The sequence below is a fragment of the Rhinatrema bivittatum genome, chromosome 4 (genome assembly GCF_901001135.1).
Source record: "Rhinatrema bivittatum chromosome 4, aRhiBiv1.1, whole genome shotgun sequence".
NCBI lineage: Eukaryota > Metazoa > Chordata > Amphibia > Gymnophiona > Rhinatrematidae > Rhinatrema > Rhinatrema bivittatum.
In genome coordinates, this window is record NC_042618.1 from 328,504,954 (window position 1) to 328,525,772 (window position 20,819).

The 20,819-nt window shown below is 43.6% G+C and overlaps 1 protein-coding gene across 1 annotated transcript in view; it reads left to right on the top strand.

Moving 5' to 3' along the window:
* RNF222 (ring finger protein 222) overlaps positions 1–18,264 on the top strand; it is a 33,953-nt gene extending 15,689 nt beyond the window's left edge. The window contains exons 2-3 of the mRNA XM_029600350.1: positions 12,925–13,054; positions 16,433–18,264. Of these exons, the coding sequence (XP_029456210.1) occupies positions 16,460–17,101 (642 nt within the window). The 5' untranslated portion in view covers positions 12,925–13,054; positions 16,433–16,459 and the 3' untranslated portion in view covers positions 17,102–18,264. The remainder of the gene's footprint in view (positions 1–12,924; positions 13,055–16,432) is intronic.
* The last annotated feature ends 2,555 nt before the right edge of the window (positions 18,265–20,819 follow it).

Sequence of the window (20,819 nt, forward strand, 5' to 3'; positions counted from 1 at the left end):
CCCTACATCAATCCAATTCCAATTCAAAACTTGAATTCGGCTTCTTCACCTCAGACAAGCTCCAAATCCTTCTCGTATATGCTCCCCCAGGACTCTTGGAATCAGATGCTTCACCACTGGTCGAATTAACCTCCTCCCTCATAAACTTTGACTCGCCAGCTATCATTCTAGGTGATTTCAACATGCACGTTGATAACCCTACCCCATCACCTAACTGTGAAACACTACTCACAGCCTTCACAGCGCTAGGCTTCACTCAATTAGTTAACAAACCTACCCACAAAGCCGGCCACACGTTAGACCTGATCTTCGTTAACGCTGCAATCAAGCCCATATCTATCCCAAATTGCACAAAGGTCCCGTGGTCAGATCACTACCTCATAACAACTTCATTCTCTATAAAAGATACCAACCCGGCTTGCATTCCTTCGCCCTCCTTCAAATACAGGAAAACTTGCTCCCCAGAAGACCTTAACAATCACCTATCACCACAACTCCACCAACTGGACCTTACAGATCCGAACGCAGCACTTCGATCATGGAATACAATCACCGAAACTATAGCTAACCAGCTATGCCCTCCTATTACAAAAAAACCACACCAGAATTCCTCCAAAAGACAGCCATGGTTCTCCTCAGAACTAAGAAAGCTCAAACTCCAACTAAGACAAAATGAGGCTAAATGGCGCAAAAACCCAGGAACCAACACCCTTTTAATCTACAAATCATCTCTGCATCAATACAAATCAAGCACCTTAAGATCCAAGAGGGACTACTATGCCTCGAAGATACACAACCTTGTATTCGATGCCAAAGCCCTCTTCAGCTATGTAGCCAACCTCACACAATTAAACCAACCAGAGATTGCTCATGACCAAGCTCAATCAAAAGTGGAAGAATTAGCTCTATTCTTCAGCAACAAAATCAATACTCTTCTATCGCAGCTCCCCACGAACCCCACGAACCCCACTGTTCCACTAACCACTCCTCAACCCTCAATCAACTACACTCGGTTAGAAGAACTTGACACAACTTCATCCACTGAGATCCAAGGAATTCTAAGGAAAATGAAACCTTCCTCTCACCCTTCGGATCACATCCCAGCCAAACTACTACTATCAATTCCAGAATCTATCTCCAAAACCCTGGCAGATATCATAAATTGCTCCCTTACACAAGGATTCTACCCTGACAACCTCAAACTTGCCTCACTCAAACCCCTTCTCAAAAAACCAAATCTCGACCCAAACGATTCTAACAACTTTAGACCGATAGCTAATCTCCCATTCATAGCCAAGATAATGGAAAAATTGGTAAACTCACGACTCTCAAACTACATTGAAGAAAATAACCTTCTATTCCCATCACAATACGGATTCCGCAAAACCTTAAGCACGGAAGCCCTCCTCATCTCTATGACTGACCACATCATCCTAGGCTTAGACAAAGGACAAGCCTTCCTTCTGATACTACTCGACCTTTCGTCTGCATTTGATACGGTCAATCACTCCCTCCTCATCAACCAACTAACAGCCATAGGTATCTCAGGCACTGCCCTATCATGGTTCAGAACCTTCCTCAGCAACAGAGGATATAAGGTTAAGATTCATAATAAAGAATCCTCTCTTCACCCCGCGTCAGTAGGAGTCCCTCAGGGCTCATCCCTGTCTCCTACCTTGTTTAACATTTATCTGTTACCCTTATGTAAACTTCTCACTGACCTCAATCTCAAACACTTCCTCTACGCTGACGATATCCAGGTCCTGATCCCCATCGAAGAGTCGCTCGCAAAAACACTGTCTCACTGGGAAACCTGCCTCCAAAATATCAAACAGCTTCTCACAAGTCTCAACCTGATACTAAATTCATCAAAAACTGAACTTCTACTCATCACACCAGAAAACAGCTCCCTCACACACACTCATCCTACCGTACCAAATACTACACAAGTGAGAGACCTAGGAGTTCTAATTGACAATCACCTAAACCTGAAAGCTAACATCAACAAAACCACCAGAGACTGCTTTTATAAGCTCCAAGTGCTGAAAAGAATACGACCTCTCTTCCACACACATGACTTTAGAACGATTCTACAATCAATCATTTTCGCAAAGCTGGACTATTGTAACACCATCATGCTTGGTCTCCCTTCATCACACACCAAACCATTGCAAATGGTCCAAAATGCCTCCGCCCGTATACTCACTAACACCAGGAGAAGAGAACACATAACCCCTATCCTGAAGGACCATCATTGGCTGCCCATCCACTTCAGAATAATCTACAAGGCCATTCTCACCATTTTCAAAAACATCCATCAATTAGCTCCAATCGATCTCCATATCCCCCTCCGATTACACCATTCAACAAGACCGACAAGAGATGCTTACAAAGGATCACTTCAAGTACCTCCAGCCAAAACTACCAGACACATCACGCTTAGAGATCGGGCATTCTCCACAGCCGGTCCAACTTTATGGAACTCCATTCCCCCGGATCTCAGAATGGAACCCAGCATCTCAACATTCAAGAAAAAACTCAAGATGTGGCTGTTCACGCAGGCCTTTCCTAACTCCAACATTATTTAACTCCCATCAATCAACTCGCTTCGCTAGTAATAGCGTTAATAGCCACCTCTTACAATGTTATTTATACAATGTTATGTATACATATATATAATTATCTGATCTCCATTTTCCTTCTCACTCCAAGTTATTGATTTCCTTGTTATATGTAACTGCTTTTCTGCACTATTGTTCAAATTGTAAAGTTTTATTATAACTGCACCCCTGTTTCTTGTGAACCAGCATGATGGGACTACTGTCTTGAATGTTGGTATATAAAAAAAAAACTTAAATAAACTTAAATAAAAACCCAATCCGAAGGCCAACAGGAACTGAAGAGAAAGTCTTTTTATACTGCTGTATGTGGGCAACTCCCTGGGAGGAGTTCACCTGGACCGCCCCTCGCTGGCCCTATAACTGAGGTGGAGAGCTGCGGGCCGGCCCCTAGGGAGAAGGGAGTGGCCAAACCAGGAAGTCCAAACACAGCCAAGCAAGCCACAGGCAGGCCTCAGGAACAGCTAGGCCTCCCAGGCCCTGGAGCAAATCCTGGATGGTACACAGGCGAGGCCCTGGCTTCGAAGCAGCCTCCAGTGGAAAGGTGAGATACCTCCTGTAGCGCAGCAACGGGGGGATCGTAACAATATGACTATAAGACCCATGCCAGAAAAATTCAGATGCAAATTACAAGCGAATTACAGTTTCAAAAAAACAGGGGGGGGGGAGGAGGAAACGAGACACTGTCACACTGATAATAATGATGATATGGAAATATTTTAAAGCACAGTCAAACGAAACCTTTACTATAATAGCAGTAATCGGCGAGAGAAAAGTGTACCTTACTGAACGCTAAATTACTGACAGCGCGCTGGTCTGCTACTAAACAGAATGTCAAAAAGGAGAACTTAAATTATGAACTAAAAACGCTGAGAGTCACGCCAAACTATCTTACACTAATAGCTGTAGGCGTGATTGTGACTGCATATGGATAACAATATAGCTGGACACATTGTGGTTACAATGTCAAAAAAGCAGTTTTTTTTATTTAATGTGCCGGTCGATGTGAGAAAGAAACAGACAGTGATATGAATATGAATGGCTATGAAAAATTGACTATTGGCAGGTTTTTCCTCTGTTAAGTGAAATCTGGCTACGCTCACAATATGCATGGAAGGAGACATTAATTATAATGTATAACATAAGAACATAAGAAAATGCCATACTGGGTCAGACCAAGGGTCCATCAAGCCCAACATCCTGTTTCCAACAGTGGCCAATCCAGGCCATAAGAACCTGGCAAGTATACAAAAACTAAGTCTATTCCATGTTACCATTGCTAATGGCAGTGGCTATTCTCTAAGTGAACTTAATAGCAGGTAATGGATTTCTCCTCCAAGAACTTATCCAATCCTTTTTTAAACACAGCTATACTAACTGCACTAACCACATCCTCTGGCAACAAATTCCAGAGTTTAATTGTGCGTTGAGTAAAAAAGAACTTTCTCCGATTAGTTTTAAATGTGCCCCATGCTAACTTCATGGCGTGCCTCCTAGTCTTTCTACTATCCGAAAGAGTAAATAACCGATTCACATCTACCCGTTCTAGACCTCTCATGATTTTAAACACCTCTATCATATCCCCCCTCAGCCGTCTCTTCTCTAAGCTGAACAGCCCTAACCTCTTTAGTCTTTCCTCATAGGGGAGCTGTTCCATTCCCTTTATCATTTTGGTAGCCCTTCTCTGTACCTTCTCCATCGCAATTATATCTTTTTTGAGATGCGGCGACCAGAATTGTACACAGTATTCAAGGTGCGGTCTCACCATGGAGCGATACAGAGGCATTATGACATTTTCCGTTTTATTCACCATTCCCTTTCTAATAATTCCCAACATTCTGTTTGCTTTTTTGATTACCACAGCACACTGAACCGACGATTTCAATGTGTTATCCACTATGACGCCTAGATCTCTTTCTTGGGTTGTAGCACCTAATATGGAACCCAACATTGTGTAATTATAGCATGGGTTATTTTTCCCTATATGCATTACCTTGCACTTATCCACATTAAATTTCATCTGCCATTTGGATGCCCAATTTTCCAGTCTCACAAGGTCTTCCTGCAATTTATCACAATCTGCTTGTGATTTAACTACTCTGAACAATTTTGTGTCATCTGCAAATTTGATTATCTCACTTGTCGTATTTCTTTCCAGATCATTTATAAATATATTGAAAAGTAAGGGTCCCAATACAGATCCCTGAGGCCCTCCACTGTCCACTCCCTTCCACTGAGAAAATTGCCCATTTAATCCTACACTCTGTTTCCTGTCTTTTAGCCAGTTTGCAATCCATGAAAGGACATCACCACCTATCCCATGACTTTTTACTTTTCCTAGAAGCCTCTCATGAGGAACTTTGTCAAACGCCTTCTGAAAATCCAAGTATACTACATCTACCGGTTCACCTTTATCCACGTGTTTATTAACTCCTTCAAAAAAGTGAAGCAGATTTGTGAGGCAAGAATTACCCTGGGTAAAGCCATGCTGACTTTGTTCCATTAAACCATGTCTTTCTATATGTGCTGTGATTTTGATGTTTAGAACACTTTCCACTATTTTTCCTGGCACTGAAGTCAGACTAACTGGTCTGTAGTTTCCCGGATCGCCCCTGGAGCCCTTTTTAAATATTGGGGTTACATTTGCTATCCTCCAGTCTTCAGGTACAATGGATGATTTTAATGATAGGTTACAAATTTTTACTAATAGGTCTGAAATTTCATTTTTGAGTTCCTTCAGAACTCTGGGGTGTATACCATCCGGTCCAGGTGATTTACTACTCTTCAGTTTGTCAATCAGGCCTACCACATCTTCTAGGTTTACCGTGATTTGATTCAGTCTATCTGAATCATTACCCATGAAAACCTTCTCCATTACAGGTACCTCCCCAACATCCTCTTCAGTAAACACCGAAGCAAAGAAATCATTTAATCTTTCCGCGATGGCCTTATCTTCTCTAAGTGCCCCTTTAACCCTTCGATCATCTAACGGTCCAACTGACTCCCTCACAGGCTTTCTGCTTCAGATATATTTTAAAAAGTTTTTACTGTGAGTTTTTGCCTCTACAGCCAACTTCTTTTCAAATTCTCTCTTAGCCTGTCTTATCAATGTCTTACATTTAACTTGCCAACGTTTATGCTTTATCCTATTTTCTTCTGTTGGATCCTTCTTCCAATTTTTGAATGAAGATCTTTTGTCTAAAATAGCCTCTTTCACCTCACTTTTTAACCATGCCGGTAATCGTTTTGCCTTCTTTCCACCTTTCTTAATGTGTGGAATACATCTAGACTGTGCTTCTAGAATGGTATATTTTAACAATGACCACGCCTCTTGGACATTTTTTACTTTTGTAGCTGCTCCTTTCAGTTTTTTCCTGACAATTTTTCTCATTTTATCAAAGTTTCCCTTTTGAAAGTTTAGCACGAGAGCCTTGGATTTGCACACTGTTCCTTCCAGTCATTAAATCAAATTTGATCATATTATGATCACTATTGCCAAGCGGCCCCACCACCGTTACCTCTCTCACCAAGTCCTGTGCTCCACTGAGAATTTTAACATATGTATGTTAATACAGGCTGAATGGTTTTCTTACATAAATTATTCCACTTACCATCAACCTCCTGAGGTTGATGGTAAGTGGAGACATCATTTATGAAAGCCAAATTTTGCACCATTTAAAACATAATTTAAAGTTATTTCTCCATCACATGCATATTCTGAAAACTTGTTAATCAAAATAAATATTACCATTACCATTGCCATCATGTACTAGGATTCATGCATTTGTAACACAAAATGAACAATTCTTATGTAAGCTAACACCTTCCCCTCCCCAAATATACTCAAGAAGAGTCAGATGTATTCATGAGTCTCTCAACAGAGATAGTAAACATTCACCTAGTAACTGAAGTTAGGAACTCTGCCTAGTTGCCCATGTTTCCCAGGGCTTAGGAAGGGTAATTTTCAAATGGCCCACACAGGCTAAACTCTGCAGGTACTTTTTGCCACAGACCTTAGCCAGAAATTTCAAAGCAGATTTATGAATATAAACCCACTCTGAAAATGTGCAGATGTGCGCAGACCCTTCTGTGCCACATATACATAAAGGTATTCCTCCTCGAGAGCAGATGTAACCTACTGCATGTTGAGATAATCGCATAGTTTTGAAAATGGAAGTAAGTGTGTAAATCCTTTCCCTGCACCAATCCTGCCCCGAAATGCCTGCTCTTACTGTGCATGTAAAAGTATGATCAGAATCGGGTTTTGCACATACTTTTCGGTGTATACACCTCAAACTGATTTTCAGACAGTGATTTATTCTCAGAAACTGGGGTTTCTGCACGTAAATCCTTTTGAAAATTACCCCCCATATTGTTTTAAACTCATTTCTTCGCTGTCAGACAGTAGATGCTGCTGCTTTTTCTTCACCTATTTGCAATTACATTTCGCACCATTTTGCACTGTAAGATGATGTCAGCCAAGGTACTACTGAAGCCAATAAATTTACAGACCTTCCAACCTGCCGACTCACTCTGAAGAGATAATTTACATTTCAGGACAATGACATATCAATTCTAGTTGCCCTGTGGGAGGGACTATGATGCCATCAATTCTCAAAACCAGCCATTTCTATTCAAGGAGTGCTGGGAATGATTTAGTAAAGGAAACAGGATTTCAAGCTAGCGTACTTGCTAACTGCAAAATTACTGATCAGGAGATTTCCCTGAACTGATCATAAACCTTGCCGGAGAAAGATGAAAGATGTCCTATTAGGGGTAAATTTTAAGGACTCGGTGCATGCCAAAGCCGGGAGATACGCGCCTCTCAAGCCAACATGCGCCGCTTGAATTTTTTAAAAAGCGCGAGTATACGCATATCTCCCGGTAAGCGAATAAAACGTTTGGAGGGGGGAGGGGGAAGGGATGGGATGGGATGGGGCGTCGTCTGGATGGGGCGTGGGCATTCCCAGATTTTAGCATTAAAACAGCACTTAACTATTTACGTGCACAAGCATGCACTGCGGTCCCTATCCACGTATTTTTACTTCTGCTATGGATGGCGTGTAACTAGTATAATAATAAAAAAATAAAAAAAAGATTCCAGTTAGCAAGGACTGAAGGGTTGGGGCTAAAAGAGTAAAAGGGAGGCAGGTTAATTAGGGGGGTTAGGAAGTCCTAGCCTTTATCTGGGCGAATGGGAATGCACTCGGGAAACTGGTAATTGCGTTGGCGCGTATGTAATAGAATCCCCCGTACTTACGTGGTAGAGCCAGCATTTGCCAGCATTGTGTGTACATGTACGCGCGTACTACCAATTTTATACCATGCACATGTGTATGCTATAAAATGGCAGCGTCCATTCGCGCGAGCCTGCATACACGCATACATATACACCCACACAACTGTTTCAAAGTTACCATTCCAGTTTGTACCTATTTGAAAAAATATACTGTATTTTAGTCCAGTGGTTCTCAACCTTTTTTTGGCCGGGACACACCTGACAGATGGTTCTCACATGCGTGACACACTGAACATGTGACCGTCACGGGGCTCAATGTAAACATGCACTCTGCATCCACAGGAATCCCCTCAACCCCCAGCAATGAGTGCAGAGCAGATCTAGGGCATTACCCTGTACAACTCGCCATACAAAAAAGATATTCTGGTTCTGATGACATCCCAGTAAAAGCAAAGCAAACTCCTTTTACTACCAGACACAATAGCCTTCCTTATGAAAAGACAGTAATTTACCACTAATGCATATCCTATTGAGAAAACACAACAAATAAGATTGATACAAATGCCTAAATGCTAGTTAAATACCTCACCTCGGTCACCCACCCTTCACCAAGTACAGAAAAACCACAAATTATAAATATGGAGACAGAAACTGGAATGGAAAACCAAAAAAGCCACTCTGCATGCAGTGCCAACCTGGAGAAATGAAAAGAGAAATATAGCACCTAACAGACTCTCAGGATTTGCAATAATGCACACAAACTAACCCGCACAAAGTTACATCTATATTATGGAACACACTCAAACAGTAACAACCTTATCTAAGACATACAACTATTAAACCAGGTCCTAAACACTAATACATTTCCTATTGGGAAAACAGAATAAGCCAAGCTGCTATAGAGCCCCACACAGAAATAATTGTAAAGCTATACTAAAAATGTTACAAAACAGCTGCTGAACAGAATAATATCCAACAATTAAAAACTCATAAAAATTATTAAAACATGTCCAATTATCAATAAAATATTTCAAACAGCAGACATCATATAATACCCAATAATTAAAAAGGCAGTCAATCAAGAAAAATACATTTAAAAAGCCACCTTTACTTACCCTCTCCAGCAACTCTCCTACTCCTTTCCCTTCCAGGCCAATAGCACTCACCAGAAGCAGCAAGGGCTGCTGAAGCTCTGTCCTCACAGTCCTCTTCCTTAGCGCCCACAACCAGTCACTCACACACACACACACACACACACACACATACCCAATTAGATCCCACGACCAGTCTCGGTCTCTCTCACACCAGTCATCTTCCTGAACAATCTCTCTCACATACGCACACTAGTCATCTTCCTGACCAGTCTCTTCTCTCACACAGAACACATCACCTCTCTGACCAGTCTCTCTCTCAATCACACTCATGGTTTCTTATATACAAGCTCTCAATCACACACAAATGCTCTCGCACCCATTCACACCAGCTCTCACCAAGGCACTGATTCACACCCACAAGCTCTCACCCAGGCTTCCATTCACACCCACACACACAAGCTCTCACCCAAGCACCCATTCACATCAGCTCTCATCCAGGCTTCCATTCACACCCACACACACAAGCTCTCACCCAAGCACCCATTCACATCAGCTCTCATCCAGGCTTCCATTCACACCCACACACACAAGCTCTCACCCAAGTACCCATTCACGCCAGCTCTCACCCTGGCACCCATTCACACCCACAGCACAAGTTTTATTTATTTATTATTTATTTATTTAAAATTTCTATACCGATATTAGTGGGGACATCATATCGGTTTACATCAAAAACAAAAAGGTTGGAAATTACATAAAACAGGTAGGGGGGGGAATAGGAACTATAAAACGCAGAATAGGAAGTACATAGGAACAGGCTACTCAGAGAGTGGCACAACAGTTCAAACTAAGCAAAAACTTTGTGGAAAACAAAGAGAACTTTATACAAGTTCTCACCCATTCACACCCACTGACTCAAGCTCTCACCCATGCATCCATTCACACCCACAGACTCTCACATAGGCATCCATTCATATCCGCAGACACAAGCTCTCACCCAGGCACTCATTTACAAACAGACACACCAGTTCTCCCCAAAAACTTCTTCTTCCTTCACTGCTGTTGTACTCACGGAGGAGAAAGTAGACCCCTTCCCCGAGGAGGAGTTGGCGCTACCTGTTGTTGCGTCCATCGGTCCTCGACGGTTTCACCTTGTTTGCCTCACCTTATTCACAGCTCCTCCCACTTACCTGGGCAAGATGGCTACTGCCGCGTCTACAAGCTGACCTCTCTGGTGTCCCCGGAACGGCTATGGTGCAGCCTCCCGCCATGGCTCTTCCCAGGTACCTACTAGGGTGCGCGCGCACACGCAACCCCATGCCTTTGTACCACCCTTGGCACGAACCTCGAGGGCGTTCCCTCAAGCTGACGTCACACCATCCGGGTATATTACCTTCACTCTTTTGCTAGCTCCCCGAGTTAGCAAGGACTCAAATCCATTCTTGTCTATGCTACTCTGCTGCTTCCATGCTGCCACAGGAAGCTCTCTCTCTCTCTGCCCTTCGAGGTATATGCTAACCTGGGTACCTGCTCCTCGGGGGCCCTGTGCTTTATTTCAGGTGCCTTACAGGGAACAGGTATTCGCTCCTCAAGGGCCTGCTCTCCCTGCCTCGGTGCCTGTACCTTCTACAACAGACCTGGTGGAATCACATATCAACAGCAAACACCTAGTGAGTTCTCTAACTCTCAGTCTATCTCATCCACAGCCTCGCTGGGAGACCTGCTGCGGAATCTCCTGCTGTCATCAAGGAGAGAAGGGCTCCCTCTGCCGAGGTCCCTGAGACTGCAACTACTAGACTGCCTCACTACTGCCATCTCTGGTGGTTCTCTTCAAGCTATCTAATAAAAAAACTCTTGTGTTTGTGTAGTATGAGTCTAGCCCAGTGCTGTGGCTCCTCACGGGGCTCCTCCCCGTGGGCGTGGTCACCTCCACAGCACCCAAGGATCCACAAACACACATAACTACAACACCTGTGAGGGTAAACCACCACAGGTCCCGAGGCTGAACTGATGCAGGGACCGACTGGAGCTTCACCAATACCAACCCCGTTCCCCGTGGGTTGAGCCCTTGGGTTCATGGGGCCGGCTGGTCTTAGGTGGGCCCCTGTGAAGATGGTGGAATCGCAGCTGGAAGAAGTGACAATAGTCAGCCCAAGTTCGGAAGCCAGAGGGTCACCAGTAGCCCATCCGGGGTCAGAAGCCAGAGAGTCACCGATAGTCAGTCCGAGGTCAGGAGCCAGAAGAGTCACTGAAGCCAGTCCGAGGTCAGAAGCCAGAAGACTCACCGAAGCCATTCCGAGGTCAGAAGCCAGAAGATCTGTCCGAGGGAGCCAGAGCATGGGAACAGGAACATGCCTCGGAAGGCAAGAACAGGACTCAGAAGGCAGGAACAGGATACGGAGCAATAGGAAGCACAGAAGACCTCACCAAGGCCAGCAGACTCGTTGCCAAGTCAAAGAACTGGAGGAGGAAGCTCCCTTAAGTAGTCCTCAGGCCTCAGACGTCATCCAGAGGGCTGGACTCAATTTGGTGAGACTGGCCCTTTAAAAGAGTGAAGGGGGCGCAGCCGTGCAACTAAGGAAGAACCTGCCTGGAGAGGAAGCAGGAAGCATGGTCCTGCGGCCTAGTGCCATGAAGAGGCAGTCAGGGGTTGGCCTCCCCTGCCACAGAGAACAGTGCAGGGCCGGCGGCGGCAGCCATGGCACCTGATGGAGCTAAGAGCCGTCCTCGGGGGAACCTTCCCGCGGCTGCATGGAGGCCGACCAAACTCCTGACGCTGGAGACGGAGGTCGGAGGGGCCGACCGCAGTCTCCCACGGCCACGCCGGCTAACGACTGCAGGGATGGGCTCCAGTTCCGCCGCGGCTTTACTCTGGCAGGCCTTCTTTTTTCGCCGCCTCAGGAATGGGCTCCCGTGGTGGCCTTGGTCGGGGTCGGGTTTCCTCTTCGCCGCCACGGGGATGGGCTCCAGTGGCAGCCTTGCTTGGTCGAGGTCGGGTTTTCCTCTTCACCACCATGGTAATGGGCTCCCGAGCTGGTCTTGCTTTGTCAGGGTCTGGTTTTCCTCTTCGCTGCCATGAGAATGGGCTCTCATGGCGGCCTTGCTTCGTCGGAGTTCAACACTGCTATTCCTCCCACCCCAACCCCCGGGCTATACGATGCCTGCCTCATCGGCCAATCAAAGGCTCCCTCCCTTCTTCCTACTCCCACTGGCAGGTAGAAGGGAGGAGGCTTCCGAATGGCCTGCGCGGAGGCAGGGAGAATGAAGGAGGCTTCCCATTGGGCAGTGGGGGTAGGAAGAAAGGAAGCTTCCAATTGGCCCACGGGGGCTGGAAAAAGGGAGAAGGAAAGTACAATGGGGCAGTGGGACACCGGGAGACACGACACACTGGTTGAGAAGTGCTGTTTTAGTCTATACAACAATTGGTGTCCTGTATGATTCTTCGCACTGTATAGCTAATCAGTGTTATTTTCAGGAGGGGAAGACTGACATGGAAAGAGTGGGATAAGAGAGCAACAAATGTGAGAGGTAAGATGAGAGGTAAGGAGTGAGAGGAGACATTATATTGGGGAAAGAAGAAAGGAGGGGAAGAGTGGAAGGGGGAGGGGGCGAGAGACAGAGGGAGAAAGACTGAATTTGATGAGGAACCATGGGAGATTGCAAATGTTCACAATAAAATGCCTTTTGTGCACAAAGAGGGTAATTTTCAAAAGGATGTACATGTTTAAAACTGGGTTTTACATATGTAAATGCACTTTACGCATGTAAATGAGTTTTTGAAAACTGCTATGATGGTATTTATTTATTTAAGAGTTTTTCTATACCGATGTGTAATTTCTATGAAAATTACCTCCATCAAGTAATTCACACATAGAAGCATATTTATGTAAATCTATGCAAATCTGCCACAGATTCTTAAAAAAAAAATATGCTGCACAATTGTCTAACCTTTACTGCAAAATCTATTTCTAAGCTACCACAGAAAACAAAGGGGTGAATTTTAGAAGCCCAGCATGCGCCAAAGCCAGGAGATACGCACAGAAGTTGGACTGGTGTGAGCTGCGCGGATTTTAAAAGGCACCCGCGTATGCGTGGATCTCCTGGTATGTGCACAAATTTTTTTTACCGCAAAGGGGCAGGGCATGGGTGTGGTTTGAGCAGAGCATGGGCATTCCAGGATTTATGAATGAAACCAGCACTTAACTACTTATGGGGTAGATTTTCAGATATTCACACGGGCATACATGTGCACACGGTACCCGGCGCGCACACATGTATGCCCGATTTTATAACAGAGGGGCACGCGATTCTCTGACACAGCGGCAAATGGCCGCTGTGCCAGAGGCCTCTGGCCCCGCCCCTTTTGTAAAGCCCTGGAACTTTACAAAAGGGGCGGGGCGCGTCCCGGGGCTTTACGCATGTTGCTGGGCCTTTATAAAATAGGCCCGGCGTGCATAGGGCTTTGAAAATCTGGCCCTGTGTGCACCAAGGTCCCCTACTGTGTAACTTTGCTTCTGCTATGGATGCCCTAAAACAAAAATATTCTAGGCTAGACAGCAGGGTTTTAAGGGTCAGGTCTAACAGGGTAAAAGGGAAGCTGTTTAACTAGGGTTAACAGGCTGCCTTCCAAAAAACACCATCTACCCCCTCCAAGTGCTACAGAACGCAGTTGCATGCATCCTCACCAACACTCACAAAAATGAACACATAACCCCAATAATACTCAAAGATCTACACTGGTTACCTATCCAGTACCGCATACATTACAAAACCCTCACAATAATACACAAATCCCTACATAACCCGGAAATGAACTGGCCCCATAACTCCTTTACCTTCCGCAACACAAACAGACCCACCCGATCACGCTACCTAGCAATCCTAAACATTCCCACACCCAAACTCACGCATTACAACACTACCAAAGAACGCGCCCTCTCCATTGCCGGCCGCACACTCTGGAATTCAATGCCCGCCGACATACGCCAAGAACACTGTTTGCACAAATTTAAACAAAAACTAAAAACTTGGCTTTTCACACAAGCATACTCATGAATCCAAGGACATCACACTACATCCTATACCACCCCGACTCCCTGACATCACAGCAACCTAAGCCCCCCTTACTTTAACACCTCACCAAACAATAGCTCTCCTCCTAGAGAACTCTAAACCTCCCATAAATATGACTTTCCAACATACCCAAAAATGACCCTACTGAGAACAGCAATGCTCACATACCTAATTACATTTTGACATTAATTATACCAGCCAATTGTAGATATATACATGTACCATACTGTATTAGTTAGCAACCCCTATTTATCACATTATAACCTATTACTTATGCACTAAACAATTATAGTCTGCTTAGTTGATTATGCTAATCTGTTAAACTGTTAATATAGTTACTCTGTAAAAGCTGTTTCATTGGTTACACTGTAAAGCTCTGTTGCTGAATCCTTGTTACATGTAAACCGATATGATGTCCAACAACGAATGTCGGTATAAAAAAACCCTAAATAAATAAATAGAGAGTTAGGAAGTCCTATCCTTTACCTGGGCGAACTGGGAACGAACTGGGGAAACAAGTAAATGCGTTGGTGCATGTGTCTACTAAAATCCCCCTACTTATATGGTAGAGATGGCATTTACGTGCACATCCATATAAAATTGTGGGCACATGAACATGCATACAGCCTATTTTATACCATGCATGCATATACACATGCATGTTATAAAATGGCCTCATTCTTTGACAAGACGGCATATGCATGTAAATGTGCGCCTGCGTGCCAGTATCAAAGTTACCATTCCTGAGCCTTGGGTATACACTTCTCTTTTTACTGTTTTAAGATTCAAATAAAAATAAAAGCAAAATACATACATGACAATAAACATCAAAGGAATACAAAGCGGAAATGGTGTTTATCGATTAGTCAGTGTTTCTTCAAGTCTATTCCTTGCTGTTTCACATCTTATCAGTATGTGCAGTCCAAGCACCTTACAGCATCCATTATTTTGGTGAAGTTCTGACTGTTTTTGCATCTGCTAGGTCAGGGTGCCTAGTAGTTTATTCAATACAGCGCAGTTTGAGATCATCCAATCGCAACTTGTTGGAAATACCTATGGCTCAGCAACTACACTTGGATGAAACTAGAGAATGTACTTTCTATGTTGCAGACTCTAGTCTATGGAACAGCTTGCCCAATGATCTTTGTAACATTCAGTCTTACCTTACCTTCCAGAAACATGTAAAAGCTCTTTATTATCAGCAAGTTTATAAAATCTAATTTGCAATTGTTTCCATCTTTTCAGATTATGTACGACCATGTAACTTTGTGGTTGGTAGGTCTATGTGTTCCTTTATAACATTAAAGGCGAATTTTAAAAGCCCTGCACGTGTCAAAGCCTGGAGCTATGCAGGTATATTGGCCCAGTGCGCACCGCGTGGTTTTTAAGAAGCGCCTGGGTACATGCATATCTCCCAGTACACCAGTAAAATTTTTATGATGAAAAGGGCAGAGTATAGGCATGGTCTGGGTGGGGCATAGGCATTCCAGGAAATATGAATGAAACCAGCACGTATTTATGCATACCAGCACACACCGAGGTCCCTATCCATGTAACTTTACTTCTGCTATGGATGGCATGTAAATCATGAAGAAAAAAACCTAGGCTAGTCAGTGGGGTTTTAAGGGTAGGGGCTGAAGGGGAAAAGGGAGGCAAAATAGCTAGGGTGTTTAGGAAGTCCTCTCCTTTTCTGGGGCAAACTGGGAACAAACTGGGGAAACAGGTAATTGTGTCAGAGTGTGTATCTACTAAAATCCCTCTCACTTACGTGATCGAGGCAACATCTGCACACAGATGTGCGCATCAATGAAAAATTGTGCGTACATGTATGCGCATATAGCTGATTTTATACCATGTGCACATATACGATTGTATAGCCAACTTTATACCATGCGTGCATATACGCGCGTATGGTATAAAATCACCATGTCCATGTGCGTGAGCTGGCAAACGCGCGTACATGTGCTCCCACATGCAGCTCTTAAAATATACCCGTTAATTTCTTATGTTTGTAACAATTCTTGTTTTTTATTGCTATTTTATTTTATTTCATCATTTTTATTTTGTACTTTTATGTATGGAAATTGTTAGACACCAAGTGCTTTCGATTGAGCGGGTGACAAATTTATAAATAAATAAATACTTGACACTGTAGCCCATCTAATATGTCTAAATCCTGAAACAGAATTTCTAAAAATGATTTCATTCAACAAACAATATAAAGGAGTTCAATTAGTTAATTTAACCTCTGTGTTTCTTCCCATATAAATAATATATGCACAACTCTTTTTTTCTGTCCATTTCATAAGACAAGCTCATTATTCTATGACTTGCTTAGTGCTTTTAACTGCATGAAAGATTTATTATTTTTGGATAATTTGTATGACTGCATTATTTTCTATTCACAGAGTTGGGAGGACTCAGCAGCAGCAACAATGTCTGCTGAAGAAAGTAGCAAAGACAATGCCTTAAACGAGTGCCCTGTGTGCTACGAAAGACTTCACAGCATGGGCACAGCAGAGAGGAGATTAAACTGTGGGCATGTCTTTTGCCATGACTGTCTAGTGAAGTACCTGTTGTCAAACAATGAAGAGGGACACATGCAAAAGAATATAATTTGCCCGCTTTGTAGGTATGTGACATTCCTCAGTAAGAAAAGTCTCTGGTCTAACAGTTCAGTACAAAATAACCAGACTTTGGAGATGCCTCTTTCACCCACATGCCCATGGTATTCACCAGCACTGAGACCCAGTAACACTTTGATTATCCCCAACTCCGGTGTGCTACCAGGAGAAACCACTAATGGACAACTCGACATTACCAGTTATCATGCCAATTCTCCTCTGGATTCTGCAACTGCACAAAACAGGTTTACCAGTGGATCCCAAATTTTTGTTATCAGTGATCAAGGAAGACCCATGGACAATGAGGAAAGTGTCAGGCCAACACCAAGACAATCAAGACAAAGACGCTGTTGCCAATGGCCTGTATTAATTCCGCTATTAACGATGGTCTTTGTGGTTGCCATTTTATGTGCTGTGCTTCCATGGCTTCTTCTGATGAAAAACCATATGTGATGACATGTCCATTTGATGGCAGCAGTATCACGATTGGATTTGAAGATATATACACACTGTATATCTTCTAAATGGTTTTTCATAAATATTTGTAAATAAGATTATATTTAAGTATTCTAAAAATGTGATACTTTGTGTGATAAAAATGAAAAGAGAAAAGCATTTACAAAGCAATATATTTTTACAGCTTAGGTACTGGTCAGAATATACAGCCAACCCAATTCAAGATTGTACGTAGTGAATATAGAACTATTCCTTTACATCTTCAAAAAATTAAGATTTTACATTTCTGAATGGTTAAAATAAAGCTGTGCAGGAAAAGTTGCTCATGTAAGTAAAGAGTTAAACATTGAAAGGGTAATTTTTAAAAGCACTTCAGTGGGTAAACAGTGATTCACATGCAAAAAAGGCCTTTTACTATATTGTCTACTTGATATGGGGGGGGTAAACTTAAATGCAAATATGTTCACATGTAACTTTGCCTGGATTGAATGGAGGTGTTCCTGGGAGCAGAGTTGGGGAGGGGTTTGGACTTATGGGCATACTTTTGGATTTTAAAAAGTCCTGAGTGCAAATTTGCAGGAAAAAATTGTGAAGATGATTTAGCAGGTATAACTTGTACCAGAAGTGTTGATGGAGTAATTTTCAAAGTGAACTTATGCAAGTAACTCACAGACAGACTTATGCACTGACCTTTTCATACAGAATGTTATAAAATTGTCCTCTTAATTGGAATAAACTCATGATGTTTAGAATAAGAAAATAGGATTTTGTGTTGAAGAACTCACCAAAAACTGGAAAGCATACTTTTTGCTATTGTGAGCATTTTCATAGAAATTACTCCAGGGGTTCCCAAACTATGGCCGGAGGGCTGGATGCAGCACTTGGTAGAATTTCATCCAGCCACTGTCAGCAATGACAAAAGAAGCTTGATCTGGCCTGCAGTGGTAGCGGTGGAGGGGCCGCTAACACCAGCTTACCCCATAATCCATCAAAAAGAGTTAATAAAGCATTGATAACACATAGTTATTATCGCATGGCGCGGTAAACTTAGGTTGATGGACTTATAACAGGGTACCATCAAGCTAGGGTGAGAGAACATAGTACAAAATTTCATCTTTGTGAGACTTTCCTCACTCCAAATGATGTCAAATCTTCACCAAGGCGTACTGTGCTATTTGTACGTCTCACTCTATATGCGAAACTGGCCCCTAAACCCTAAACCACCATTAACACCTCACTTCGCCCTATTAGATGGCCCTCCTACAGATATATAAATAGGATCACACAGTGAGGCCCTCTCCAGAGGCTCTCTCACTCAATGCCAGGGAAAAAGGTGTAGCTATTACCAGCATTAAAACCGTGCGATAGCATGCATTATGCTATCACATGGTGCGATATCACCCCTAATTTAACTAATTCCCGCCCAAAACTCCTCCCCGATCCTGCCCTCCTCAAAAATTTGCATTTGTGCCATGTGCTACAGTGTTTTTCATGTGCGATAACGCCATAACGCATTTTGATGAATGATGTGGTTAGTTACTTGAAGTCAGAAGTGCAACACATCAGAACAGCATAGGTGGAGCATGCTGGTACAAGGCCACCACTGATTGCTGCATTATGCATTGCTGGCATTAATGTTGCTTGTGCAGATGGAGCCACTTGGTCCGAAGACAAGAAAAGAAGTTGTAGATTTCAGCTACAGCAGAAAGCAGTGCAGGCCATGGGAAGGAAGGCATTGGCAGTATTTAGCTGTGGGTCCTGAGGGACTGCCAGGGAAATCCAGATAAGCATGGTGGTTCCCAACTGCATTGTGGGGGAGGAGCATGGATTATTTTCTGGTTGCATTCTTGCTTTCCCCTGATTTTCTTGAGGATAAAACTTATATTAGTACTATATCAGTTTGTTTAAGTATTTATTGTGGTGTCACTGATCTATTCCCCATTTGTATTTTTGAATTGTACTATATTTATGAATTGTATCTTTTGTATTTATGAATTATATTTTATTGTATATTTATGAACTGTAAGTTGCTTTAAGCAATTCTTTGGATCTTCAGGATGCTGGGCTTGATGGACCCTTGGTCTGACCCAGCATGGCAATTTCTTATGTTCTTATGATAAGTCGATAAAAGTGCAAACAGAAATAGAAGTACAGAAAAGAAAAAAGTGAGGCCCTCATCTCTGATACAATTTTAAAATATATATTTTGAAGGATTTTTTTTAATACTATAAAAGAAGACATATAGGGGCGGATTTTAAAAGGGTTACGTGCGTAACCGTGACCACCCCACTCCTGCGCGCGCCGAGCCTATTTTGCATAGGGCGATGTGCACAAGCCTCGGGATGCGCGTATGTCCTGGGGCTTGAAAAAAGAGGCGGGGATTGGGCGGGGTGGTCAGGGGCGGGACCGAGACCTCCGGCACAGCGGCTGTGCCAGGGGATCGTGCGCCGGCACTTGGCCGGCGCGCGCAACCTACGCCTGCCCAGAGGCAGGCGCAACTTATGGAACAAAGGTTAGTGGGGGGGTTTAGGTAGTGCTGGGGGCGAGTTAGGTAGGGGAAGAGAGGGGAAGGTGGGGGGGGGGGCAGAAGGAGCGGCCTCGGAGGGAAGAGGGAAAGCCATCAGGGTTCCCCTAAGGCTTGGTGCGCGTGAGTTGCACAAGTGTGCACCCCCTTGTGCGTGCCGACCCCAGATTTTATCACATGCGTGCGGCTGCGCACACATGTTATAAAACTGGGCGTAGGTTTATGCGTGCCGGGTTGCGCACACAAATCTACGCCCATGCGTACCTCTTAAAATCCAGTCCATACGCCTTAATTTATCCAGTATCAGGACTTAGAAAAACTTCTGACAGAATGATATTTGCTGAATTGGGTGAACAAATATGATCAGACCCTGTATTTAAAAATTCAGTTCAAAGGCCCTGCACATCTTTAAAAAAAACCAAATAATCCCCATATAAATGTATTTTACACTGTCCCTCGCTCTGCAACAGCTTCATTGCAAGGTGCATGAACATCATTCTCCCTTTGCCAGTACGCAGAGTTATTCTCTGATGTCACCAACATCTGGAAGTGGATGGAGGAAGAACTATGAGCATACTTTGACTATCATGTCTGCTCCAGCTAAGAAGTTAAAACTGTTTGCTCACAGCTCAGTCACCTCACTGCTTTATTCAAGTGTGCTCCAAAATACTTAAATGGCCTTACTTCTTAGAAATCAACAGGGCAACAAGGATAAATAAAGGAAAAATTGAAATCTTCCATTCATTGTGCAAAAAAAGAAATAATAAAGAATGTTTTATAAGAGCTAGGGAAATGCCTCATGTATGTTACACTCATTCTTTTTTAAAGTGGTCTCATGAAGATTTTGACAGGAATCAGCAGCAGAAAGCCTGCATTGTGGTTCACATAGCAAAAGTGCATTTCACGTGGACTGATGGGTAATTCTGTGGTCCTCTTTTGAGCAAGCAAATGCATGAAGAAACAAAGGGGTAGATTTTAAAAGGGTGCGCGCGGGCGTACATGTGCGCGAGCTACCCGGCGTGCACACATGTACACCCGATTTTATAACTTACACGCGCAAGTTATAAAATCAGGGGTTGGCGCGTGCAAAGCGGTGCACAATTGTGCACCTTGCGGGCGCCAAGCTGCGCTGCCTTCCCCCGTTCCCTTCCCCCTAGCCTGACCTTCCCACCCCTTCCCCTAACCTTTCCT